Source organism: Melanostigma gelatinosum, assembly GCF_949748355.1.
Source record: "Melanostigma gelatinosum genome assembly, chromosome: 11".
Taxonomy (NCBI): domain Eukaryota; kingdom Metazoa; phylum Chordata; class Actinopteri; order Perciformes; family Zoarcidae; genus Melanostigma; species Melanostigma gelatinosum.
The window spans coordinates 22,151,464-22,179,256 of record NC_136644.1 but is presented as its reverse complement, the minus strand read 5'-3'; the positions used below and the strand labels follow the sequence as shown (position 1 = coordinate 22,179,256).

The following is a 27,793-nucleotide window of genomic DNA, read 5'->3' as shown; positions in this document are numbered from 1 at the left end:
AAAAAAGATCGTTGCAGTGCTCACACAAGGTTAGATCTTTCAAATGAACCTTGCAGGTTACAGAAGCGTGTCAGACTCCAGCATACTGGTCCTCATTCTCCAAGGTTTACATGCAATTAAAGGCATCAGTGATTTTGTTAAGTGACCTTCAGGATGGTTATCTACATAACTAGCCTTTGGACAGCTTGCACACAAGCCCTCCTACGCAATCTCTTCAAATAGGTTGACTCGGGCTGGACCGTAGATTTGTCACGGCGTATGAATAATTATGATACCACCTTTCACCATTCCTCGAGATGGAGATCATGTAGCCCAGACTTAACTGCAGGTTATATTCTGCAATCTCACTCTGCAGTATTTAACACCAGAGTAGAAACACTGATATTCAGCTTTTTATCAATTTGACTCCAGCTACGACTGAAAGAAACGTCCTCATTGAACCACAACAGTAAAAGTGGAGCTTTTTCTAGCCGTGTGATTTTCGAGCGCCATCACAGATGGTCACAGATTGAAGGCTGCTGTGCAAAAATTTGGAGTTATTTGGCAAGAAAGCCTGAACACACTGAATCCCATGTGGTGTTTTCTTTTTTCTCAAAACTCTATTTTCAAATGAACTTGTTCAAATCGGTGTCTGCAGAAACTGCTGTATCTGGCTGCCTTAAGACGACCGCATGCACAACATGCAGGACCAAATAAGTGTCAGTGTTTGCTTGTTGCTGCCTCTGAAGTGTAGACATGACAGCTGAGGTACTGAGTGAGTATTGTTTATTAAGAGTTGTAAAGTGTGAATGTATAGAATTACTGAACATGTGCAAACTAGTACTACACACCTGTAGACAAACACTCACGTGCACACTTGTTTTTTTCCTGATAATGCTACATTGTGAACAACAAATCTAGGTAAAGAGCTAGCTTAGCTAGTTAAGCTTAGCGGTTAGCAGCCAGGGGGCAGCACAGCTAAATAACAGAGCTAACAGCTAACGTTAATGGAGGTTGCACTAAGTTACCTTGTGATGCGTTCAAGCTCTATTCAGTAAAAAAGTAGCTTTGGTCGAAGGTAAATTGTAACTCTATTAGGATGTGTTGAAATGAAATTTTGCAAAATGTAGTTTTTGGTGAGAAACTTGAATTATAACTGTAAAATAAAATATTTTTGATAGATATCTAAGAAGGAATTATTACTTGTTTACAGTGGCGGCTGGTCAATAGAGTTCCACACAAAAAAGGAAAAAAATAATAATTATAAATTAAATTATAAAAATTATAATAATCATAAATTATACAAATTGTCAATATTTGTGTTTTTGAACTATGGAATGTACCCAGTAATGTGTGTAAAATATGATATCTGCGCAAAATATATGCTTTTCCTGCTCGTCCTCTCCGCCTGTGTGCACATCTACTCGTCCTCTCCTCCTGTGTGCTCGTCTGCTCGTCCTCTCCTCCTGTGTGCACGTCTGCTCGTGCTCTCCTCCTGTGTGCACGTCTGCTCGTCCTCTCCTCCTGTGTGCACGTCTGCTCGTCCTCTCCTCCTGTGTGCACGTCTGCTCGTCCTCTCCTCCTGTGTGCACGTCTACTCGTCCTCTCCTCCTGTGTGCACGTCTGCTCGTCCTCTCCTCCTGTGTGCACGTCTGCTCGTCCTCTCCTCCTGTGTGCACGTCTGCTCGTGCTCTCATCCTGTGTGCTCGTCTGCTCGTCCTCTCCTCCTGTGTGCACGTCTGCTCGTCCTCTCCTCCTGTGTGCACGTCTACTCGTCCTCTCCTCCTGTGTGCACGTCTGCTCGTCCTCTCCTCCTGTGTGCACGTCTGCTCGTCCTCTCCGCCTGTGTGCTCGTCTGCTCGTCCTCTCCTCCTGTGTGCACGTCTGCTCGTCCTCTCCTCCTGTGTGCTCGTCTGCTCGTCCTCTCCTCCTGTGTGCACGTCTGCTCGTCCTCTCCTCCTGTGTGCTCGTCTGCTCGTCCTCTCCTCCTGTGTGCACGTCTGCTCGTCCTCTCCTCCTGTGTGCACGCCTGCTCGTCCTCTCCTCCTGTGTGCACGTCTGCTCGTCCTCTCCTCCTGTGTGCACGTCTGCTCGTCCTCTCCTCCTGTGTGCACGTCTGCTCGTCCTCTCCTCCTGTGTGCTCGTCTGCTCGTCCTCTCCTCCTGTGTGCACGTCTGCTCGTCCTCTCCTCCTGTGTGCACGTCTGCTCGTCCTCTCCTCCTGTGTGCACGTCTGCTCGTCCTCTCCTCCTGTGTGCACGTCTGCTCGTCCTCTCCGCCTGTGTGCACGTCTGCTCGTCCTCTCCTCCTGTGTGCACGTCTGCTCGTCCTCTCCTCCTGTGTGCACGTCTGCTCGTCCTCTCCTCCTGTGTGCACGTCTGCTCGTCCTCTCCTCCTGTGTGCTCGTCTGCTCGTGCTCTCTGTCTGTGTGCACAACACGTCTGAGAACGCGCAGCTTGGGGGGCCTGATCGTTTTGGCCCAAAAGAGACGGGTCTATGAAGCAGTTTAGCCAATTGCTGATTCAAGATACAAATGAGTGACATACAATTTAGCCAATCAGCGCCCTCAAATAGATTCAGCTTGGGGCCAGAACGATCTGGCCCATAGCTGCGCGTTCTCGTCAGGAGAAGTCTCTACAGGCGAGCGCCAGCGCGAGCACTCCTCCTCCAAGACCCGTTTGAGAGGAGAACTTTGGCGGAGATTCTGCAGCCAAAGAGCTGATATCAGATCAGCCTGACCTCACAATCAGACAGCAGACTCGCGGGAAAGGGAAGCAGTACATGCGACGCTTCTGTACTAGCTGTACACCAGACAGGTTTGGCTAGCTGGATGACGTCATGCTAATAATGTATTTAGCTTTTTAAAACAACGGGGACAGATCCAGCACGGACAGTTACGGGAGTGAGGGATGAGAAGGTAAGGAAACATGAGAACACCAGGACACACATGAGAACTCTGTCAAGCTACATATTAGACAAAGTGAACATCTTTTCTTCTACTTGTCCTCAGTCTCATCTGCTTAACTTGGTCATGGAGGCATCAACATGTAAGAGAGATGTTAAATTAACAGTGAAAACTCATCATAGCTTAATTTAACATCAGTATTCATAATTACACTTCATGTTTACTTCTCCTGATCTTTACCTCCTATAACATAGGGGCATCATCTCAATAAATAAACATGTTATATTATATTATATAAGTGTTATTTACTGATTTTTTTCATGTTGGAATACATGTTAAATATTTAACTGCCAAGTAATAATGCGTGTTTGATAATTTTTTGCATTAAATCATACTGGGATGTTTGCTGAAATTGATGGGATGGCCCCACCTAGAACATTTTCCACCAGCCACCACTGCTTGTTTATCTTCCTGTTCAACACTAGCTCTAAGCAGCTTATAATATATAATTACAACAACTAATACCAAGCCTTTTTTGTTAATCAAAGCAAGTATGAAAAAAAGTACAATCATTAATTTCCTAAATTTTGAATTGTGTTTTTTTATGCAAATAACCACCATAGATAATAATAATAACAACAAAAAGATTAACAATTCTTGACAGTTTATACCAATATCACTAAAGTTATGGCATCTGATTCAGTATCGGAGAGGACAAAATGGTATCAGAACATCTTTGTTTATCAGCTAAAAACAGAGCATGGGTGAGGATCCGTCAAACAATACTGTCAAATCTTTAGTCCGTCAATTGTAATTGTAAATTTGCAGTTTCTTAAAACACTAGCTGGTTATTTATCAATGATTTGTTCAAGCATCAGTCCAAACCCCGAAGCTATTACATTTGCAAAGATGTAAAAGACAAAAGAGCAGCAAGAGAAACTAGAACTAGGAAATCTTTTCAATTAACAATAATTGTTAAGTTTTCTGCTGATCTGCAATCGTCATTTAGCTTCCAGGTTGTGTCTTTCCTCATCAAGGGCCAATAGACTCATCACCAACAGGTGCACTAAGTGGATTTTGTACTTTTTGGCCCTCACGTCTCTTCTTGTTTTGTTGAGTGCGATGTTCTTTTCCTCTACCTTCAGGACTAAACGTGGCAAAACTGATTAATACCATCATTCAGGAAATCAAACTAACAGCTAAATAATCGGCTGCCGTTGCCAATTATAGTGTAGCCAAAAGGAAATTCTACGCAGGAAGATCCCTGTCAGCTAATGAGCGACTAGTCAAACAGACAACATTTTTATCTCCCAAAAAAGATCGTTGCAGTGCTCACACAAGGTTAGATCTTTCAAATGAACCTTGCAGGTTACAGAAGCGCTAAATAAAGAAAATGTGCCGCTGCTTCCAAACAAAACCAAGGAGAGAGGGAAAAGCTTTAGAGTCACTGTTCAGTGCGTACACCTGCGCTTGCATCAGGGGGCGGTGAGTTGCTACACCGCATCCAATTTGGCATTCGTTTTGTTTTGCGGGGTCACCAGTCAAAACGTCTGAGAGAGAATCTCGATACTCCACAAGTCTGTTGCTATACTCTCACTGGTATGACTGAAAATCTCCCGAGTCTTCTTCTCCCTAACCGACACCAGACGCTGCAGACGACGTGTCTCCACATGAAGCACACCGAGGCAGCTCGCGGCACAGATCATTACGTTGCCACGTTGGTGAGAGATGTTTCTATGGTTTTCCTTGAAGCTCACCAAAGCATGAGGCAGCGAAAAATGCAAAACACCGTGAGCGCGTGATGAGAGCTGCAGCACTGAAAACAACGTCTGAACACAGGGCTACGGGGGATTGTCTGATCCGGAATCTTTAAGCTTTTAAATGAAGGGCTCACAAGTGTCGGGGTCTGCGACACGACAACAAACGAACACACACACACACACACACGTGCAAACATGTGCATACACTCAAACCACATGCTTTCCACCCAACAAAAACACAATCACAAACTCACTCGCTCCGGGACACTAAAATACCTCCAATTAGACGCGCTATAGAACTGGCATGGGACCTGGAGCAAAGACACACACACGGATGTTGAGACGCACACACACACATACACACACGCGCACACACAGTTGCACATGTGCACAGAAAGATCCACGGCAGGCTCTCATTTAAGAGTCAGTGATGTGTAAAGGGAACATCTGGGAAGGAGGGGAAGAAACAAATGACACAGACACGCAAAAAAAATAACAACACAAACGTAATCGCCGAGCGCACACACAGGCTTACACAAACAGGCTGCAGTGTTCGTCAAATACTTCAAGACGTGTATTCATAAAAGCTTCTTTGACAGTAAGCTGTGTGTCATGTGCCATATGCTGCTCAAAATGTTCCAAGCAAAACGTTCTCTTCTTTCATATCTACTTCCCCAACCAATGCTGTGTGTGTGTATGCACTGTGTATAGTCTGGGTTTGAGGGAGGCCAGCTGAGTCAGATGGAGAAATGGGAGTGATGTAAAATGGCAGACACCAGGGGAGTCTCAGGCAGGAGGCGTAATCAAACTCAGACAGACTCTCCTCCAATCACAAAGCCGAGGTAATCAAACTCAGACTCCCACGCCTTCCCCAACACACACACATACAGTGGTTAAGGTTACGAAAGGTTATGAGGTCACAAAGCGTTCATGCACTTGGAGTCAACCTGTCCCTCGGCTCTCCTTCAACTTCGTCTTCTGTGTTGCCGCCGCGTCTCCTCGTCTCCGCTTTGTGCTGGATCTTCTCTGTAATTGCACCCCGTTCAGCTCGCGCACTGTTTACGGCACTTGAGAGAATGACTGCCTGCTGAATGTCTCTGTTCTTTATTCAGCAGAATCAAACTCAAATCATTTATGTGCAGAGCTAGGCTTCAAAGACAAGTTGGAAATTTCCCTCTTTCTTCCAACTTTCTTGTGTGCGAGACAACTGGGTCCACGAAACTTTGCAGAAAGTTTCACATTCACTTCTGCCACACACTAAGTATGCAGGTACAGTATGTAGAGCATGTTAAAGGGGAACTACGCACATTATAATCATCAATCAGTGAGGAAAAAAAGGAGGGAAAAGCGTTTTCTTTGGTTCTAGAGGGCGCTATGTCGAGTCTGAGTGATGTCACAGAAGTCAGCTTGGCTTTGGAGACAAAATGTATCAGAGAAAGCCCTGTGCTACAATATCACACAGCCGTATTGGGGAATTTGAAAGATGTGAGCATTTACAGCAAGCGTCTAACGACAAGATGCAATCAATTGCATTGAGGGACTGAAAGTCAGGGCGCCTTGGCCTCTAGTGCATGGATCGATTTTTAAAAAAGAAAGAAGAGAATCTGTCTGACAAGTTCCCAAACTTCATGTAAAGGAAACGCTAAACCGCTGGAGTGCCCATTTTAAAAGGAAGCACTCGGTAAGCTTCGATGTGAACACGTGGCCTTCTCAGCTATTTTTGCAGTTCAGCAATCACTAACAAGCGTGATATTACCGTCTTCTCCATAGAAAAGATAAAGGCAGCTGATCAACTATTGAGCCCAGAGCTGAGATAGCATTTAAAGTGCTACAGTAATTATATCGGCATACATGCGTCAGCCACAATCTCCCCCCCTCTCTTTCTCCTCGGCTGCCTTCTGTCCCTCTCTGCCGCCTACCCTGCACGCCCTCCTCTTGTATACATCAGATCCATGCATGTGGGATCAGAACTTCTTCATCTTGGGCCGACTGAGGTGTCACGTCGTTTTGTCTGAGATATATGCAGAGTGTTTCCGGGCATGTGTACGTTAGCGCGCCGGCGTGCTTTCATGTGCGTGGGAGATCACTCCCTCCAGCGACTCTTCTCTTTGGGGATGTTCTGCTGCTCTAATGGTCTGATGTGCAAATCTACAAAGACCGCCAGCGCATTTGGGAACTGAGGAGCAGCACACAGACATGCCCACACTCTTCTGGGCAAGAGGGAGAATGACTGCTGTTTTGACTGACAGGCTGAGGTGTGAGTTAAAGAGAGACAGGGAGGGATAGATGATAGCAGGTATGCATGGAGCTTAATTCATTGGAGAAGGGATCCTCGTCTCCTGCCACTAACAGAAATTTGAATTCCTTCCTTCTAATGCAAAAACACAGAGCACACAAGGGGTGTGATGTCACTAATTGACCAGATCTGCACCTTGACTCTGCCCCCCCCCCCCTCCGGAGCGGCTGTGTTGAAGTGATTTGTCACGTTGATTAACTTGATGTTTGGACGGCACATGTTCTTCGTTGCATATTTAAGATTCATCCTCTATCAATCTGTCATGTTCAGTATGCAGCGTCAACTGGCTGAAAGTGTCCTCTGTGACACCATATGTTGCCGGCGGTGATAAAATTAAATAAATAAAAAAAATAGCTCCAGTAGCTGTTTATTTCAGAGGCGGGCTGTTCTCCCAGTGATTGCAGTGTGTGACCTCTCACCAAGCTGTTGAGCTGCTATCAATTGTGGCTGTTGCAGCTCCACCGCGGATGACAGTCGGTGCTTTTTGTTTTTTAGTTTTTCAGCAGTCCAGGCCACACTTACAGGATAGTGGTCAGCGACATGCAGAGAATGGATCTGTCAAGCTGTGCACCTACTTTCCTCGGCTCGTGGATTAGCCAAAATATTTTCAGCGTCAATCTCCACAGGGCACAAACGTTACAAGCAGGTCTTATAAAAGTGGCCGCATCTTAAGTGTTAACGCCCCGTGCTTGTATGCACAGAGACAAAAGAGCTTTCTCCGCCAGCAGTCTCCAAGAGAACAAGTTGTTGGTCATATTCTCAGTCTACATCCGTGACTCACTTCATTAATTCTTCCTTTTCTGTCTCTTTCTCTACCAATCCTCTTTCTCTCGTTCCTCTCTGTTGAGCACAACGCTCAAATCAAAGTAAGAAAGGGGAAGAATAGGAAATAGGTATCTCATTTATTCCGGCGAATTTCTGAAAAGAAAGACAACATTTTTAGAAATAGAAAATTTGACAGACAGCTATGAACTTCTGTCTTCAGATCCTGCTTAATGGAACGGAAAAGTGAAAAGAGGAAAGAGCGAGAGCGAGCGAGCGAGAGAGAGAGAGAGAGAGAGAGAGAGAGCGAGCGAGAGAGAGCGAGAGAGCAGATGACCAAAAAACACAATTTGCACCAGTTTATTCACACGTTTGTTGTGTTGGAGGTCGGTTAACCTGGTTCCACTCAAACGTCCTGCTGGAAAACCTTGACTGGTCTCTGTCCTTCATAGGTTAATAGGCCCAGTCTGCCGCTCAGTGTGCACACTCAATACAGGCATCTTTTCTATCAGGTCATGATTCACTGTTTGCATTGTCATCTTGCAGGGTGTCAGTGTGGTTTGCTACGTGGCGGACACGTGTAAAACGATCCAAAGTTCCAGACAAATCACATCTGTAACATCTCCATTTCCAAAACCGACCAACCGACCAACAGAGGTCTAATGTGGAGGAGTGAAACTAAAGCAAGAAGAAATGTGTTTCATTGTTTGTTTGTGACTCGTTCACGTGTCCGCCGGTTTTTATTTCATCCCTCTTTCCTCTCTTCCTCTTCGTCTCCAATCTCGACAACAAATAACTCAACCAAACCTGCTGCTTCATAGCAAAGGATATTTACCCAAGAAATGTTTGTTGTAGAAAAAACACACGGATAAAAAGAAACAAACACACACACACACACACACACGCAGATGTTTATGACCGAAGACTGATCAGTGAAGCCTAACTATAGCCTTACAATTCCTAAAAGACGCCCAGGGGAGTACTCCCCTCTGACAGCTGTAACAAGGTACTGTGCGTATATTTATGCGATTGAGTGTGTGTGTGTGTGTGTGTGTGTGTGTGTGCATGCGTATTTGTGACAAAGGATGCCAAAGGATACAACCCCGTAAAGACAATCTAATTAAAACTCTATACAGCCACAAGGGACAGAGTGCTCCCTCTCTCCTCCTCCTCTCATTTAACCATAGCGAACACTTGGGCTGAAGGACTGTTAAGACAGTATAGTCTATCCTCTGGCCTCCAAGGAGAAGCGATACAGAGGGAAGGACAGAGTGATTCAGCGATAAAGGCTGTGACAGAGGCTGGGACACAGAAGAGGGAGGCAAAAAAAAGAAGATGAGTCGCAGAACTTATCAGCTCCTGCGAGTGCAGCCGGTTTCTTTCTAAATGAAGAAAGAATGAACGCCATTCACCAACATTCACTCACCAAAAACAAGTCATTCGTTCAGGATCTTTCTAATTTAAAAAGGGAGCTAGCATGACTTCACATAAAAACACACATCAACAGGCACTGATGATGAAGAGTCTGTGGTCACCAGCAACTAGCCAGCAGCGTCTTGATCAGCATCTAAATCTGGGCTGTAATAAACAATAAACACAACAACTGCTCAAGACCCAAGCCAAGTGTGCATGTCTTGGTTGCCACCTGCTTATTAGAGGGACAGGGGTTCGCCTGGAAGCCAGCGACAACAACGCGCCGGGCTCACTTAAGGTGGGCTGACCTTTAAGGTGGACCGGCTATTCTCATTTTAGCAACAAGCCGCTCCCACGAGCTCGTTCAGCAAACAAATAGCCCGTAGCCTAAGCTGAAATGTCAAGAAGGTATGGCCGCAATAAAGCTCACCAGGCCGGTGTTTGTTCTCAGTCAAAATCCGTTGTGGGTTTCAAAAACTAGGACATTGACTCGTAACACCACTTAACATCAGTCTACGATCATGACTGGACAGTTTCATTTTGTAAGGCTGCACGAGTATTTAGTCTTCTTTCTCTTTCTGCGCCGTGTTCCAATCATAGGTCAATAATCTAAGCTTGTAAAAAAAAAAAAAGCGTGTGAGTTTTTCTAATGTGTCAGATTTGTTTTAATCAACATTCACATCCTCTGCTGCTCGTCTCATTTGTATCTACGGGTTGTCAACAGTAATCACGCCGCCACTCAAACCTCCTTCCAAACCAACAAATGGTGCAGATTTCCACTGAATCTTTGAGTTTCAGTTTGTTTTGTTTTTCTCATCAAACTGGCTGAAATGCTAACAATGATCCCAACCCTAGTGATGACACAGAGAACCCAATCAAGCTTCCCAAAGGCCTAAAAAAAAGGTGAAACAAAATCAAATAATGAGGAAGTCGCAAATTCTCAAAGACTCTGATGATCTTCTAATCCACAATCAGTCAAATTTGATGATGGAATAAGCTAAGCTCCTTAGTGAGATTTAAATCTGCTGCCTGGTTTCACTTACTGATTGAACACCGAGTGCATTCCATTTGGATCTTACACCCGAACCTTTTGGAGCCCGTCGGAACGTCACTTTACCTGAGATGCTCAGGTAGACGGCGGGACTCGTCACATTCTCTCCCGTCATCTCGTTCACCGCCTCGACGTGGTAGCGTCCGGCGTCTGCCGCCGTGGTTGCCAAGACGACCAGCTGATTGTCCAAAGTGATTGCACTGTAGGGCACAAACAAAACACACACAGACAGAGAGAGAGAGAGAGAGAGAGAGGAATTAGGAAACTCAATAACGTCAACCGAAAGCAAGACGTGCATCCTCCGTGTCTCAGACAACAACAACAACAACAACACTGCTCAAACTAAGACTCTGAAAAGAGAAGAGTATTTGGCGCATGGATCATTTAGAATTCATAAGGAGGGGGGGGACATTGAATACATTCATCAATTCATCAGGAAGGAAAGAGGATTCAGAGAGCTTAAACAAATCTCTCCTCCTGTCTCAGATTGATATGTGGTTCATTTTGTGTCTCTTTCCGTCTGCTGGCCATTCTCGTTGTTTGTGTATTGTCTTCTGCTCTTCCCTTCTTTACACAGATCCATCCTCATTTCCCCACGTACCCGCAGCAATCAATACGGCACAAACATGCAATGCACACACACACAACCACAAACACACAAGGTACAACACTGCTCTCGCACGGCGGTAAGAAACAATCACTTGCGTACTGCGTGTTGCTGTGTTGCTTTTTCAGGGGAGCGTCATAGCAAGAGTTGATTTCGGGGAGGAGGGCGGTGCGGGTGAGGATAGCGGGAGGGAGTCGAGGAAGGTAAAAAATATATTCGTTGTGCTCAGATTTTCATGCGTTTCAACTTGCGTGCCTGGGAACGGATGCCGCCAGGCAGGAAGCGCGGCTTGATGTTTTTAGTGATGTTACTTGTGTTTCCAGCATGTCAGTGAATGTAAATCTCCTAATATTCTACCCTGAGAGCTGACACTGAAATAAAATCAATATGACCAAAGGGAGAATAAAGGATATTAAAGTGAGATGATAGTCTCTTATTCTTATGGAGTCTGATTCTGTGCCCCAGCAACACAGCTGCATCTATGCTGTGTTAGGATTGTAAAGCCCTGCAACACAAACTTCTAAGGCGGTTTGTCTGTGAGCATTGTTTTCGCAGTGCTGAATTGGCAGCGATGTGTGCTCTCCAAAACCGGATCGGCAGAGTGCCAGTTGGGCGTGGTTGCCGCTCCATTATAATTCATTGCAGCACATGCCACTTATCCCGATCTGAATTGACTCCATACCACGTGTACCAACAGAAAGCTGAGTCATGACTAAAGGAGATCCAGGTATGAGCGCCGCAGGGCTATTAGCAGAGCGAAGAAACAATAGACGGTCCGCACCACCAGGATCAGGGACAGCTTCAGCCTACAGACCATGAGTCACTATGACACCTCACCATGATACTTCTACATACTTTAATTACTGTTTTACTCTCTGTATATTTATCATTCTCCTTCTGCATACATATGTACTATAATTGATTATATTCAGTTGATTCATTTGTAAGACTGTACACTATAAATGTACATAACTTTACTTGTATTTTATGTGTTCGAGCAGTATATATATAAACTTGCACTTTTATATTAGATTTTCCATTTTGCTTTTACTTTGATGTGATTTTCCCGTCTTCTTTTTGTATATGTATCTAATGAGCACTGTTGGAAGGAGTCTGGGATCCAAGACGTTCATTGCCAACGACAGCTTCGCTGTAATTGTTGTGCATATGAGAATAAAGAACTTGAAATAGAAAAAGGCCCCTTGCTGTCTTTGCCAACACTTTAAAGCAGGACAATATTTAATTAAAGTTTAGCACAGCATCTTGACTACCTGATGCTGTTTGATTGTCAGATGATAAGAGATTTGGCGCCACGACTGCCACCTCATATGCCGCCTGCACTCCATTTAGGTGTTGCTGCAGCGCGGGGGCACATTCAAATTGAGCCCAACCAATATGATCTCCCGTCATCCACAGCTTGGAGATGATTACGTCGATGCAGCCATGAACATGAGATCCTGATAGTCCCTTAAACATGGTGTTTGTATGAGCAGCACACAAAGATAGGAGCGATTGAACGACATATCGATCGAGGAGAGGAGATAACGTGGGGCCTGTTTCTCTCACACACACACACACACACACACACACACACACACACACACACACACACACACACACACACACACACACACACACACACACACACACACACACACACACACACACACACACACGCGTACAGATAGAATTCTTCAGGTCTAATTTTATTCAGTGTGATTTCCCAGGAGAGCGTCCACAAGAGCCAGAGACTCAACACCAACACTGACACTGTCTGTTCTTGTGAGTGTATGTTGCTTCGTGTGTGCGCATGCATGTGTGTGTGCGGATCTTGACCGCATCTCTGCCTGAAATAGAGGCTTTAAACGAAGCGCTCTGCTCTCCTGCTCCCTCCGACTTCTTCCACCAGTGAGGATAGATGCTGCATCCTCACCGAGGTCTATAATGCAATCTCTGACCGTTGAGCTCATTAACTGCACTGACCGGCCCGTTTTATCACATCTGTTTTATCCGGCACACAAGTTGATTAATAGGCAGAGAAGGCGTGCTTCCACTTGCCTGTAGTGTCTGAGGGAGGAGGGAGCCTGGGAGGTTATTAACAGTCAAAGACAGAGGAGCTCAGTGGGCGGTTCTGAGAATGCAGTCAGACCAATTAAGATAGCGTGTTAACGTCTGAACATTCGTTGAGTTAAAACTCTTTGTTCGTGTAGTTTTTCCCTCATTTTCATACGATTCACGCATACTATTTACACGTGAAATGACTCGTGAGGACGGTGGCTGACGGCTACAGCGATTTGCTTCACGCTTCCATGTGTTCCATACTGGGAGGTCTGAAGCTTAATTTCCCATAAATTTTCAAAATGGAACTTTCATATCCGAAAAAGCAACACAGAGGGAAAGAAATGAAATATGCCAATAAGAAGTCAGGCGACATTTGAGATTAAAGGGACCTACGTGAACGTAGATTTCCCCTCCAAAAATAAAAATGTGTGCAGAGTAACTGGAGGGTGGTTACACATTCTCATCACAAGAGTTACAATATAGTCAGACACACACACACACACCGGCATATGAATAAGTGTGCATATCAGACTGAATTGCAATGTAGTTGAGATTTAATACAACACAAACCCAACATGAGACTTTTTGCTCTCTTTTAGTTCTACACTTAATTAAATGGCACAAAAATGTTCTGGCTCTTTTAATTAAAGACACACTCAATTGTAAAACAGTGCATGACTCTGCATGCTTATGTGTGTGGGTGTGACAGTTCATCCCCAGGCAGAAGAGGGAAATTAAAATACAGTAATCAACTGCATCCTATTCCCACTGCTCCCTGTATCCCTCATCCCAGCTCCTATATTAAAAAACAGCCTCTTTCTCTTTTATCCCATTCTCCATTCTCCCTCAGATTACAATTTGTCTCTCTCTAGCTAGAGCTAGTCTCCCCCCCCCCCCCCCGACTCCATCCAACTGTCCTGTTTTACCAAAGCCAGATTGGTCTTTCATTAAGTGTTTGGCCCCAAGACTCATTTAATAAACACTCTCGGGGTGTCCGCACCGCAAGGCTGAGTGCTGAACACACACGCACACACACACACACACACACACACACACACACACACACACACACACACACACACACACACACACACACACACACACACACACACACACACACACACACACACACACACACACAGTGTGCCAAGAGCTAATTGGCACAAACATGTTGCAGGCCAAAGGATGAGAGAGAGTCCGTGCCTGTATGAGAGTGTTTTCACATCTAAGTGTGTGTGTGGGTGTGTGTGTGTGTGTGTGTGTGTGTGTGTGTGTGCGTGTGTGTGTGTGTGTGTGTGTGTCAGGTTTGGGGACCGTCTCGCCTGCCAAACAGAGCCCACCATCTCGGCCCTGTCTGCCCTCCCTCTCTATCTCCGGTAGGCAGCGAGCCACCTTCTTAACCCTCGCTGCGTCTGACATACAGGCGGCGGGGCAGGAGGAGCGATACTCCACTGTACACCAAGTCCAGACAGCTTGCTATTTGGCAGCTTGGGCTCCAAAGCAAGTGGCAGCCAGCCACCCGCACGTTACACTGCACACATGCAGCGACGGCCTCACTCAGGTACTCACACAGTTGGGAGCATTCAACGTTCCCTGCGGCCGTTTCAGCCGGATGTTTGCTCGTGAGTTCAAGTCTGTGGACGCGGGAATACATTCTCTGTTGGACTGATTGATCGTTAACGTACGCAGTGTTACATTATGTGTGTGTGTGTGGATATGTATAAAACCTGCTTCATCTAAAGGATTTGGTTAAAGCAGCCGGGTTGAGGTATTCAAATTTTTAAGCTCTCCTGTTCTCAAAATTGCCTGTCAGCTGGAGTTGTGGTGTCCTCTATCCCAAAGTAATTGGTAACTATAAAACGGTGCTGCAGAGAGTGCATTGTTGTGAACGCGGAGAGGAGGGGGACCGCTTCTGTAGCATATTCATCAACATGTGTTATGATAGCTTTTTGTTTGGCTTGGTCTACTTTGCCTGCACAACTGCAAACAAAAGCTGACATTAAGAAAAGCAATAACTGCTGTATAAGCATTGCCATAACAAGCCATCCTTTTTAGTGAAAGTATTGTGTTTTCTTGTTCTTTTAATTCTATTGATTTTCAGACCTTTAATAGGGATGGAAATTCATCGGTGGCTTGTTTCATTTCAATTCAGACAATAACTCAACCTAGACTTCTTGTAATCTCACTGGACTCTCTGAGGTTTATTGTGCAAGTCGGCCTTCACAAATTGCAATTCTTATTCTTATTACGTAAAATAATAACACATACTAGAATAGCTGCCCCCTGCTTTATGCCTCCACTAACCAGTCAAGTTGCAGTTGATTTCATCACATCATCATTGGATCCTAGAAGACATTTGTGTGAAATTGTCATAATTAGCGTATGAACTCTTGAGTTATGGTCACAGTGACCTTTGACCACTAAAATCGACTCGGTTCATCCTCCGGTGCATGTGGATGCTGGTGGTGCCATGATGTAATGAAACTCCCTCAAGGCATTCCTGAGATATCACGTTCAGGAGAGCGGGAGAGTTGTGAGGTCACAGCGAGCCGAACCTTTGAACACAAAAATGGATCCTGGATCGGGCTGCACCTACCGGAGCGCAGGCCTCTGGTGAGACAAGAGGAGGCGGAGTCTGTGTTGAGTTGATGGGACGTTTCCCTGATATTGAATTTTTAATGTTAAGATGCCAGCCGTATTATCTGCCAAGAGAAATGTTTTGTTTGTTGTTTACATTCCTCCTGATGCAAAAAAAAAAGAAAAAATGCACTTCAGGAATGTCCAACTGTTGTTGCTTTTTTCTTTTATCGTGTTTTTCTTGAGTAGCAAATGAGCCACAACCGCATTTCGTCGTTCAACCCTGTCTTGAATAATAACAATGAATTATCCTTTAATGCTTGTTTGTGCTAAATTTGAAGAAATTCCCTCAAGGTGTTCCTGAGATATCACGTTCACAAGAGCGGGGCGGACAATCGGAAAACATAATTGCCGCAAGCCACAGCTATTGCCAACTCAGAGGCATAAAAAATAAAGAGAAAGAATTGCAATCCAGTGATAGTTGAGCTGCCGGTGAAAACCATTTCAATGAAATGTAATATTTTAGAGGCTGATGGCGAACACCTGACAACCAGCTCCTGTTGTGACGCTTTCGGGGGTTAATTGGGCTCAAGCAGAAGCTGGAGGTCTGGGATGATATGAGGTAATCCGACAGTACAGAGTGAGGACAAGAGACAACCGGTCCTGGTGGTGAACAGAGAATAAAATCAATAAAGAGAACATAACTTTGACAGTTTCCTACAACAGTTTCATGCAGTTATGGAAAATATGACAGATGTGTTTTTGTAACGGGATTAAACAGTCTGACTGAGTTAAGACTGAGAACTGGACCAATGCCGCTCTTGACATTCTGCTGCCAGCAGCTTGACAGTGACTGATTTCCCATGCATAGTTTAAATGAAGCTATTGTTAACACAGCCTGGGGTTGAAGATTTGTTTTACAGTACATTTGCTGAACTTTTTTTAATCCTCTCGCTCCGTCAAAATGCAACGCCTCATAAAAATGATCTTCCAAAAAAACCAAAACCCCATTTCTTTAAGATTCTGATTGCTACAAATGTGAGCGAAGGGCCTAAAAGCTGAATTAAGATTTCAAGTTGGGCCAAACTATGACGTCATTGTTGCAGCTTCAACAGTGATGGTTGTTCTTAATCAGTCGTATTCTACTAAGTATGTTTCTCTCTTCCTCCACAGCAGCACTGAAGAAGGCAGTAATGTCACCAGAGCCTGATTCTAGTCCAAACTAAAGGGTAGCCCCTCCCCCAAGACCGATTATTGAAACCTGTCCTGATGATCAGCTGCTAAACACTATAAAAACGATCACTCCTCATCAGTTTAACAATAGTATGTGGACATACCTAAAATGTATGTGTTGCAGAAGGTAGGAAGTCTGACTTCATTTATAGTTTGAGCCCTTGTGCGGTGTAATGCGCCTCGTACAGCTTCTGGTACTGTTGCTGCTGCTCAGCAGCGTGCCTCCACTCAATGTCATTGGCATTCCTGCTGCAAGATCCTTTAAGTGTGCTTCTTGTTCCAAACTTGTTCTAAAAGAATCACTTAAAACAAAAACTAAAAAAGTGTCACTTAAAACAGCAGCAAAAAAAAAAAAGTGTGTGAACCCTTTCATCTGGCACTTAACAAAAAGGCTCAACGCCGCGATAATAAGCTCGTTGGAGCCGAACCAAATGAGAGGAAATAATGGACGCAGACTGCTGATGCATAAAAAAATGTGCATCAACTATTTAGAAGGCCTGGATTGTGTCGATCTCAATTTAAATCAAGCCAAAACATCAAGCCAAAACGGACTACATTAAAATGATAACAGGGAAACATTCATGTTCATTAAAGGCAACCGTCGGGCGGCACAATCAGAACCACACGCAACGTCCTGGAGGCCACACACACACACACACACACACACACACTGCATGGCCTCCGTGATGTGGACACGTCACCCAATCTCTGAAACAAATGGATAAAAGATTTAAGGGCGACTATTTTGATTATCTCATCATTTCGCTTCAGTTTTTTCAAGTACAGACACTCTGGATCCCGCTTTTTGTGTTTTTTTTGGACTATTGGTCAAACAAAACAAGACTTTTAAAGGAGTCAACCTGCTCTTGCAAATTTGCACATAATAGAGGCCTTTCTGTTTTGACAAGCGGGAAAATTGAAGGCAAACCGCTTTGTCGGCCTTTAAATTTGATAAAAGTTTTTTTTTTGCATACGTCGAAAACGACGTAAACTTGCATAATTCACATTTCAAAAGTTCACTTTAATTAAGTGAAAACAGGAGGGCTTCGTACTTTTGGCATCACTCTCGCGTCAAAACTGTATTTCCGTTTCTGTCCACGCTTTATTAATTGTCCTCACCGTATTAAACCAAACCTCAAGTTATTCTCTGTTAATGTCGTAGTCCTGCATGGTGACTCTTAATGATTTCCCCCACTCAGAGAAATACAGCCTGCATATGTGACTGCACATGAGACCAATAAAGAGAGGGTGAAAGAGGGAGAAAAAAGAGGGAGAAAGAAAGATGGTGGAGGTTACAACAGTAATGAACAGTAATGTGTTTGAGAGAGATTTTAACTGCCCTTTCACTGAGTCAGAAAACATTTCCCTACCTTCTGCCCTACACACTCTGCAGCTCTGTGACTTGTAATTAACGCACTGCCTAAATCACAGTCTTGCTTCCTCAATCACCTTTACAGTTCCTTCAAACGGTCAAACGGACACAGGAAGGGAGACTTTCCAGTGCTCGCTCAGCGGCTTGGCCAGTTGCCACTGCCAATATGTCCTCCATAAAACACGCACACACACACATATAGGAAGAGGAAGTGCATGCCTGCACACACATAGTCCAGTATGCTTGTGCATACTCGGCCTGCAGTCCAGAAGTAATTGGTGTGTATGTGTGTGTGTGTGTGTATGTGTGTGTGAGAGAGAGAGAGCAACAGAGTTAAAGAGGACTGCTGGACAGGCCCACGTTTGTTTAATGTCCCCTGGCTGTGTCCCGGGGGACGGGCAGAGAGAAGAGGGGAGGCAACGGTACAGGAAAGGAAAGCAAAGCAGGGTGAGGGTGAAGGGGAGACAGGAAGGGAGAAGGGGGGAGAGAGGGATGAGGCAAGATGCAGTGTAAACACAGAAGGGAGACTTTTCTTTTTTTCTCCACTCGCTGTTTGTTCAGCTACAGGAGCTCCGTGACTCACCTCCTGTCTACCTCTGCTTCACGTCCGTCTGTGTCAAACAGGCGCTCATTCACGTCAATGCACACGAGAGAACATTTGCTTTTCATGGTGCAAATATCAGTCGCAACAGGTCGTGCATTAAATTAGACCACCTTCTTTTAACAAGGCAGCTGGATGAATGGTAACAGTGTGCCTGTGTGTGTGTCTGTGCAGCTGAGTGACTGCTGTAGTCCCATTAGGTGGATGGATCTCTAGACGAATGGCTATTATCCTAATTAGCAGTAATTATGTCTGCCTCCAATTAACCACACAACTAGCGTTGACTTCCTTCGCTGTCTTCCCGTCTCACACGCTCCCGTTCGCTCTCGCTCAGCTGGAGAAACACACCTCGTGCTCAAACACCGTCTCTGCCAGCTGCTCAGCTGAAGAAGACCAGCTGAACAGAGAGACGGTAATCTTCACACTTGAAAATAAGCCGTCATTTTCTAATTCTGGTTCTTGCGACTGTTTGAACCTGAAATAAAAAGCGGGCGGCTCCAGACGGTGATCTGGTGTTCTGCTTTCACAGATCCGAACCTCCGAGATTCGCTCTGTGGAGGTGTCTGCAGCCGGCGTGAAGCAGTGTTTTTCTTTCCTTTCGTGGTTCGTCAGTGCTGATGCACAGTTGGTCTTAAATGTTTTTGATTCAGAGTAACATGGTTGGATGTATGCTGCAGGGGGGAAAAGTGAGCCATGTGAGTTTAGCGGTTTCATATAATGGTACATTTTCTGGTAATTCAATTAAGAAGTTAATTTAAATATAAAGATAGATCAGCTGGGAGTGCTAATTTGGTTCATTTAATTCCTGACAAACCAAGGTACTTGACGATGTTTACATGCAGATACTGTTTTATTGCCCTCATTCTCAAAAGAACAATATTCCTTCTCAGCTGTTTCCGAGGCCAATGAAAATGATGATTCCGCGAATATTCCCGTTTGTTTACTTTCATTAACGTGCTTCTTTGCGTCAAAACAGGATCTTTTGTGGCGGATTGTTGGACAGTGCGAGCACAGCCTCCCTCTTTCACTCCCTCAACTGATTTCTTGAAAAGAAGAGGCTTCTTCCGAACGCGCTGTGTCCAAAGAATGCTCCTATAACCCGAAAAATATCGGCACATTCGGCAAAACTTGATTGGGAAATGCAACATTGGGAACAAAAGCGATGTTGTTGACACTACCTGTATTAAACTCAGAATGATGCAACATCTTGAACAACAGTGGAGTACTAGTGTGCATGTAAACGTAGTAATTGCTGCAAAAGAACGGAATAAATGTAGATCCAAATGTGTGTACACAGGGTCACACTGTTAACCTATAAAAACATATTGCTATTCAAATGTAGACAAATTGCTTCCTGTAGGTTTAAAGGTCGGTGCTAACAGTGTGGAGTAAACAAGCACAATGTCCCTGCTTTATTATCAGCACCCACACAGCCACACACTGGCAGCATCTCCTGTACAACAAGGGCTTTTAACTGATACACTTGTCACCGCGGTGATAGGAAATCAATACAATGCCAAAATAAAAATGATTCCGCCTACAGGTGAAAACATTTTAATCTACATTATTTTGTAACAAACCTAACCACACACACACACACACTTGCTCTCATAGATTTTCCAACGTGCACAAAGCCCGCAGCTACGTTGTCAGTGAATGCATCACACGCACACACCGACCTGTTCGTTTCCACACAGCCGCACAGTTTGACAGAGACGGCTGTGTCTGTTCACTTGAAACTGGGCAAACACAAAAGGACGAGTGCACTTTGGCAAATATAAGCCAGCATGTGTGTGTGTGTGTGTGTGTGTGTATGTATGGCATGCAATTTGGTGAGAACCGCCCAGTATCGACTCTTCTTTTGATGCATTGAATCATACTAGTCTTTTTGTTGTTGTTGTGATTCTCGAGAGGTCCGTGTATGCCCCCCATCAACCGACACTGCAATTCCCCTTTGCTCTTGCTCAATTTTATGCTAAAAAGGTACCACAATTACAGTGTGCCAACTGCTCTGCATAAACACAACCTCAGCTGCAACGCCGCCCACTTGGGTGAAAGCAGGTTTGTTTGGAGCCGAGCAAGACGGACAGCTGACGTCATTGTGTGGCTGCTGGTTCAGGAGCAGCTACGTACTGCTTGGTTACAGATAGAGGAACGTGTCTGTGACATGTGTGAGTGCTTGTGTATTGGTGCTTGTGTGTTGGTTGTGGTACAATGTAATTATCTGGTGAGCTGAGGTGAAAATGATAGATAGGACACCTGTAGCGTGACCTCGCACTAAATACTGAGAGTTTTCGTCGATAAGGATGGATGGCGTTTGAGCTAAAAGCCGAGGACATTGGGTCACCCCCTTAAACACTGTGAACACATTTGCTTCTTGACACAAGGCCCCGACTCATAAACACAAAACTCCCACGTGAATACATGAGCGGAGAGGTTAGAGCACAAAAAGCGAGAGTGTAATTTCCCGAGAGCAGGAAGCGCTAGAATTCCGCCCTTTATTTGTCTGTGAGAGAAAAGAAACCCGTGACCTTCTGCTTATTGATCCAGCTCTCTGATCTTCAGGGTGTCATCTTGTGGCTCTGATATTAACCAGTCGATCAGCATTCTGTTGCTTCTGTCTGGATATCCTGGGGATGTTTGGCTTAGGAGACTCAGAGATATGTCTGTAGTGTGGAGGATGGCGAACTAACATGGACTTAGATCAGCGTTTCCCAAACCTTTTTTCTGGGGGCCTACTCTTTTAAAGATGACAAACCAGCACGACCCAAAGGCGGCTCGAGGGTTTACTGCAGATATAGAACGGAAGAAATTCAGTGGAAGCAATTCAACAAACTGATCTGGCGACCCCAATAAAATCCCCCGCAACCCTCCCGTGTGATGCAACCAGGCGGCAACCTCCAGTTCTGAGTAGTGAAGCTAACGAGGAAGCGCCTTGAACGTGCATTCTTTCAAATGGCCAGCAGGAGGGCGACTCCTCTGGATGAAACTACTTCTCACTTGATTCATCATCACCTCAGTGAACATTGGAAACATTTGGTAAATCATGGTCCCATGTGGAGTAAAATAGACCATAAAGCCGGGTATGCTTTTAGGGCGTGGCTATCTTGTGATTGACAGGTCGCCACCAAAGCAGTATAATGTGTCTCTACCACGGCGTCACAAACATCTCTTTTGTTTTCTGGTTGCAAAAAGCCAAGAGGACGACGGCCACAGTCCAGGATGGCGATGGCCAAAATGCCGAACTCGTGGCTTCCAAACCGCGCTCCACAAACCAATGGGCGACGTCACCACGACTACGTCCACTTCCTGTATACAGTCTGTTGTTTCATGGTGTCTTCTATCCCCTCCTTTCAAGCAGCCCTTCCTCACTGCACTGTGTAGTCTCCCCCCCTCTCTCTCTCTTACGCATTCTCCCCGATGCTTTCCCGCTCTGCTTTTGGTCGATAGGTTCAGAACTCTTCCCAATGAGAGATGTGTGCAAGTGGTACGAGTGTGTGCATGTGTGTACAGTCTGCTCCGTGATGGATGTGTGTGTGGCAGGTAATTCAAAGTGTGATTGGTGGACAATTAAAAGAGGTCTCTGTCTTTAGAATATTTAACGACTTCAGACAGAGGACACGCTCACGCACACCCGCATGCACACGCACACACACTGGCAGGTGGGAGTGTGTTGGTTCAGACTTTAATGGGGGTATAATGATCCCTGAGATGATATAGGATATAGGCAGGGAGTCACGAGCAGAGAGAAGAAGAAGTGAAGAGAGGTGGACAACGAGGGGGAGTAGTGGATCAGAGAAAAGACACCGCACCTTTCAAAGATATACATCCAGAGAATTAATCATCATCAGCACGATCACACACACACACACACGCACAGAGACACACAATCACACTTACACACACACTTCTCTCACTCTCAGTTTCCTGTCCGTCTTTGAGTGATCAGTTCAGACAGAAGCAGCTGCTCTCTGGCAGACGGAAATAGATGAACAGAGAATCACTAAACACAGATCCTGCAGGCTCACACACACTGAGGGAAGCACAAACATAAGAATGAAGGAATAAATGAGTTGTACGTGTAAAGGAGTCAGAGCTCAGTTCACGCCTGGTCTTAAAATGAAATCACAGCCGTTGCTTATTAACAGCTATTTGTACGTGTTCATGTCTGCACTGTGACTGGATGTCATCGTTGTAGACTTCCTAAATCACTTGAGTAGGTAAAAATAAGGTATAGTTAGAAATAGCACTTTTTTTTATCGTCACATACCAGGGCTCAAAACTCATTTTGACTCACCTTATATTTTCAGTAATTAAGACACTCCACAGTTATAAGTCTATAGAATGCTGCAAGGATGACGTGTTTTTGTCGGCCAACCTTGGAAGTAAGCATCGCACTGGTTCCCCATTGGATTTTGAATCATTACAGAAAATAAGCTCCTGTGGCAAACACAAGTTTATGACACCTTTTGTTCAGCAAGATGAACTCAGATGAACACTACGCTTATGACTGTTGAAGTGCGATGGCATCTGCCGTAAGTAAAAAGCTAGCGATGGGCGCATGAATGCAAGTATATTAACAACGAGGCAGGAAGGGCGCTGAAGGCGGACTTGTCGGCTTGATGATGTTTACTGGTCTTATTTCGCCACTTGTTAGCAAACACCTTTTTTAAGCCACGTTAAAGCTTATTGCAGGCATCTAACTGAAAACCCATTCATTATACCCATTGACTTCAAGACCAGGGAACCATAAGTGCAAAAATGCTAACTCATTTCCAGGTTTGAGGAGTCACCCCTGCAGCACTCGAGAATGAGAATCGTGCATATGGCTGCGAAGTAGCGGAATACTTCATTTGCCCGTCAATGGGTGTGCCAGCTCTTGCAGCATCCACCTCATTATGTCTCTGAGCTGCCAGCTCGTGTTGCTCGGTGCCTCGGCGCTCCTCCAGCCCCGTAGTTCTGTAGGATGCGCTGCCATTAAACAGTCAATGTAACATGTCACTTAATGAGACGGTGTGCATGCTTTGCAGAATGTTTCCCCACTTAACGCCAGGATACAGGAGACTTCACAAATGTCCTTTTTGAGATTCTGTTGAGGTTTGTCTGGTTCTTTGTCATTTGAATCAATTTGCATTTGTTTGTGTTGTTGTCGAACTCTTCGCCCCTCAGTCAAACAACATAATTTTGCTATTGTCTCCGGAAAAAAGATATGAGCAGATGAATAAACGCATGAGCAGCGTAGTCTGGCAATATTTAAATCTCACGAATTCAACTAATATTTTATAAAACATCTATTTTGGTGGTCCACTTTTTTTTTGTCATACAATCACGTACAGCATAAGATAAATCCGACCCCTGCATTTAATCCATCCTCAGCATTCTAGGAGCAGTGAGCTGCTGTAAAGCGCCCGGAGAGCAACTCGGGGGCTCAGTGCTTGGCTCAAGGACACCTCGGCATGCAGTAATAGTCACTCTTTTGAAAATTGCATCGTGATCCATTCAACCGTCCGGACCAGAATGGGTAAAAGCAAACGTGATGGATACGGGGACATTTTGACAGGAAGTGGGACAGCCTGCGTTTACTTTTCATTTGAGGCAGAACAGGTTGTCCCTTACGGGAGGAAAAAGAAAATGACAGGTACATCCCCCCCCCCCCACTGATGATGCCAGAGTGCCTCTGTGAAGCTGAGTGCACAGCAAACCTCAGAGTGAGTCATGGCGGCTCTACACCCTGAGAGCTACTTCTTCACAAATCTGAACACACTGTACGCGCTGCATAGATCTACTGTAGATGACTCTGCCTGAGATCAAAATGAGGAGTTTTTGTGAATTCAGTCACGCTGCTGTGATAATGTGTGCCACGCGTGTTTACCTTCCATTGGCATATGGCTTCTCCAGATACAGACGGCAGATGGCTTTAATATCAGAGCCGGGGGCCTTGTTAACAATGGCCTAATAGGACTTTGTTACAGTGTATAAAGTATTTATTTGCTGCTACAGGAACACAAACAATTGTGGTGGTTATTCGAGGGTAATTCAAATATGTTAAAGGAATAATCACGGTAGTTAATAGTAACATATTTTGCAACTGTGATGCAATCATCTGTGTCGCAGTCCTGCAGTTTAGGGAGCTTTTTGTTCCTCCTCCTCCTCCTCCTCCTCCCTCTCCCGCTGCTCGTCTCCCTCCCTTGAGTGAGTGAGGCAGAGTAAGCCTCTGTCATTTGGGAGAGTCATTAAGTGCAGCCTCAGAGTTAATGTCTTTTCAAAAAAGAAATGCGACTGGGAGAAGACGGGCAAATTTTGGAAGGCGGTTACAAAGAAGGGACACACACGAGTTAAGGACAGATGAGGGGGAGTCTCGACTTCACCTGATATATCCGCCAGACATCGAGGCTGTTATCTCAGCAAACAACAGAATATCTCACTGCGAGCTGGGCTCTGAGAAATAATAAGGCTATCAACTCTTAAATAGCCAGTTCTGCACCGCGATAGGAAATAAAGCGTAATCTAGTAAAAGCACAGGGTTTTTACCTCGTGGCATACGTGTGGTTCTACTCACAGCCTACAGGCTTGGAAACCACATCAAGAGTTTTAAACAAAGCGATAACAAATTGCTTTTGGCAGAACAAGCGATGAATATTCATAGTCCGACAGCAGGCCCTAAAGTGCTGTCTTCATAATGCAATTCCATCCCACTCCACCTTGACAATGAATAATATTACCAGAAAATGCAATGCAATTAAAGCAACCCCTTGTTCGCGGTCTCCCTTTGCAACATGTGTCGCTCCCTCACTCCCAATGCAGTACAGTGATAACATTAAAAATTAAACAAGTCATCTGATTTTCTTTTTCTTTCTTTTTTTACTGCAGATTTCATGAATAATCGTGGCGGTAGAATAAGTCGCCTCTGGCCAATTTTTTTTAAGCGAAAAAAAACCCAGTCGTTTTCAAGCAGACAGAACGTACGCACGGAGATGTTGAACTGATCACACATGGAGAGGAGGAGACGTCGACTGTCAAGAGGCAGCGAAGTAGTTTCAAAATCAAAGGTGAGAAAATCGTTTCTGCAACTATTTAAATGGTTGATTAAAAATGTAGAGATGATTAGTAATCTCAACTGAATACATTATGCATGTATTTAGAGATACTCTATGTGTAAACACAACAACAACACACACAAGTCAGGGTTTTAACAATTTAACCTCCACACACATCATGCTCTCCACTTCCCTCACAAACAGCTCGCTCGGCAAAAAGGGAATGAGCAACTAACAAGACATCTGGACAGAAATGCAAAACGATCAAATAAGAAATAGAGCAAATGAGCTTTTGAATTGAAAACAGGCCTCCATTAAAATAATCCAAGTGGTTGGTTCATGGTTGCTTCATGTACCAGTGAGACAGATACGATGCAGGATGTCCATCCTTGATTGAGGTTATGATACACCACAAAAGAAGAAATTAAAAACAAAGTCTTGTACCAGGAATGTTCGGATGACCCAGAGTTCTCCATTTTGTAGTATGTACTGTATAGTGGGATTATACCCAATATAGTGGGTTCAAAGTATCGCACGATGCATTGTGAATAACAGCGGACGATGACGGTCACTTAACCAAGCACTGTATACCATCATGCTGACAGAAGAACAGCAGACAGACGAGAGGAGAGAGAACAGCGCCATCGAGACAAACCCATGAGCGGGAAAATATCATATTTAATGTGAGAAGAGCATCACAACACAAGCACTTTGTATTTATTCGTTTGTGAAAATACGTCGCCACATTCACAACGGCAGCGCATACAGTGTTAGTCCTTCGGTTTATACCTTTCAGAATAAAAGCCCTGGACATAAGGGATGCATCACTGGTTACCAGGGGCACTTCAACTCACTCGTTTGAGTATTTTGTTAAGAGGAGACGCGATTTATCATGGATGGTTCTCCAGCCAACCCTAAGTTTTGCTGATGAGTTCACTATATAGTAGGGACGCATCGATCAAAGTTTTTTAGTCCCAATACTGATACCTGGGCTTTGGGTAGCGATCGGATACAGTGTTTTATCAATACGCTGTAGGCCTCACCGTGGGAACGACACTGGGATCGTTCTTATATGATCAGGCTCGACTTCTACATTGTTTTCCTAACTTTGCAAAAGAAAATGTGACGAAAGATAGATTTGAATTGACTGAATTGTTATTTGTTAAAACAATGGTATCTGATAGCAGTTCAGCCCATTGTCAATGAGACCTGATCGAGCTATTCGAGTCAGTATCGGACCAAAATCAATATGGTTACAGGCGCACCTCTCTACATAGTCCTCTATTTAGAACTCCCTGCATAGTGAGTAGGGAGTAGTGAATGAGACACATTTTTGGTATTGAGCCCTCCGCATCAAAGTGGCTCCATTGAAGTCGATGAAAGACGGAGTTCTTTCAGTGCTGAACATGACCTCACTTAAAGCTAAAGGGACGCGCTGCAGCAGTAGTTCAGGCAGAGCACCGCTTGCATTAGCTGATTGTCATCAGCTGCTTCATTCATGCTTAACAATCACTGGCTCATTCATCAGCTGTTTGGCTTGACTGGTAACGTTGAATGCTGATCATACAAGTGTACAGCGCAGCCGGTATGACCTCACACGCCTCACTGTTAGTCAGCCGATACCTTGATGCCAATGCAACCCAAACTCCTCCTCCTTTTTAAGGTATTCTATAATATAATGAATGTTTCTGTGTATTTATCAAGAGGGGATTAGTTGTACCCGAATTAAAAAGCACTGCTGCTTAGACTATTTGAACGGAGATTGATGTGTCTGCCAAATCTATAACCATTTTGCTTGAAATGGTCAATTCCTTTGACGAAGTGAGCGAGATACGGGGTGAGAACAAGAAGGAAGGACGAAGTGAGCGAGAGACGGAGTGAGAACAAGAAGGAAGGACAAAGTGAGCGAGAGACGGGGTGAGAACAAGAAGGAAGGACGAAGTGAGCGAGAGACGGGGTGAGAACAAGAAGGAAGGACGAAGTGAGCGAGAGACGGGGTGAGAACAAGAAGGAAGGACGAAGTGAGCGAGAGACGGGGTGAGAACAAGAAGGAAGGACAAAGTGAGCGAGAGACGGGGTGAGAACAAGAAGGAAAGAGGAGCGAGAGACGGGGTGAGAACAAGGAAGGACAAAGTGAGTG

The 27,793-nt window shown here is 44.8% G+C and overlaps 1 protein-coding gene across 1 annotated transcript in view; it reads right to left on the bottom strand.

The window, feature by feature from the left end:
- The window catches only part of LOC306784047 (protein sidekick-1-like), a gene marked incomplete at its 5' end in the record, with an annotated part of 201,815 nt that overhangs the window by 95,079 nt on the left and 78,943 nt on the right, over positions 1-27,793 (bottom strand). The window contains one exon of the mRNA XM_079277863.1: positions 10,232-10,365. Coding sequence (XP_079133989.1) covers positions 10,232-10,365 — 134 coding nt within the window. The remainder of the gene's footprint in view (positions 1-10,231; positions 10,366-27,793) is intronic.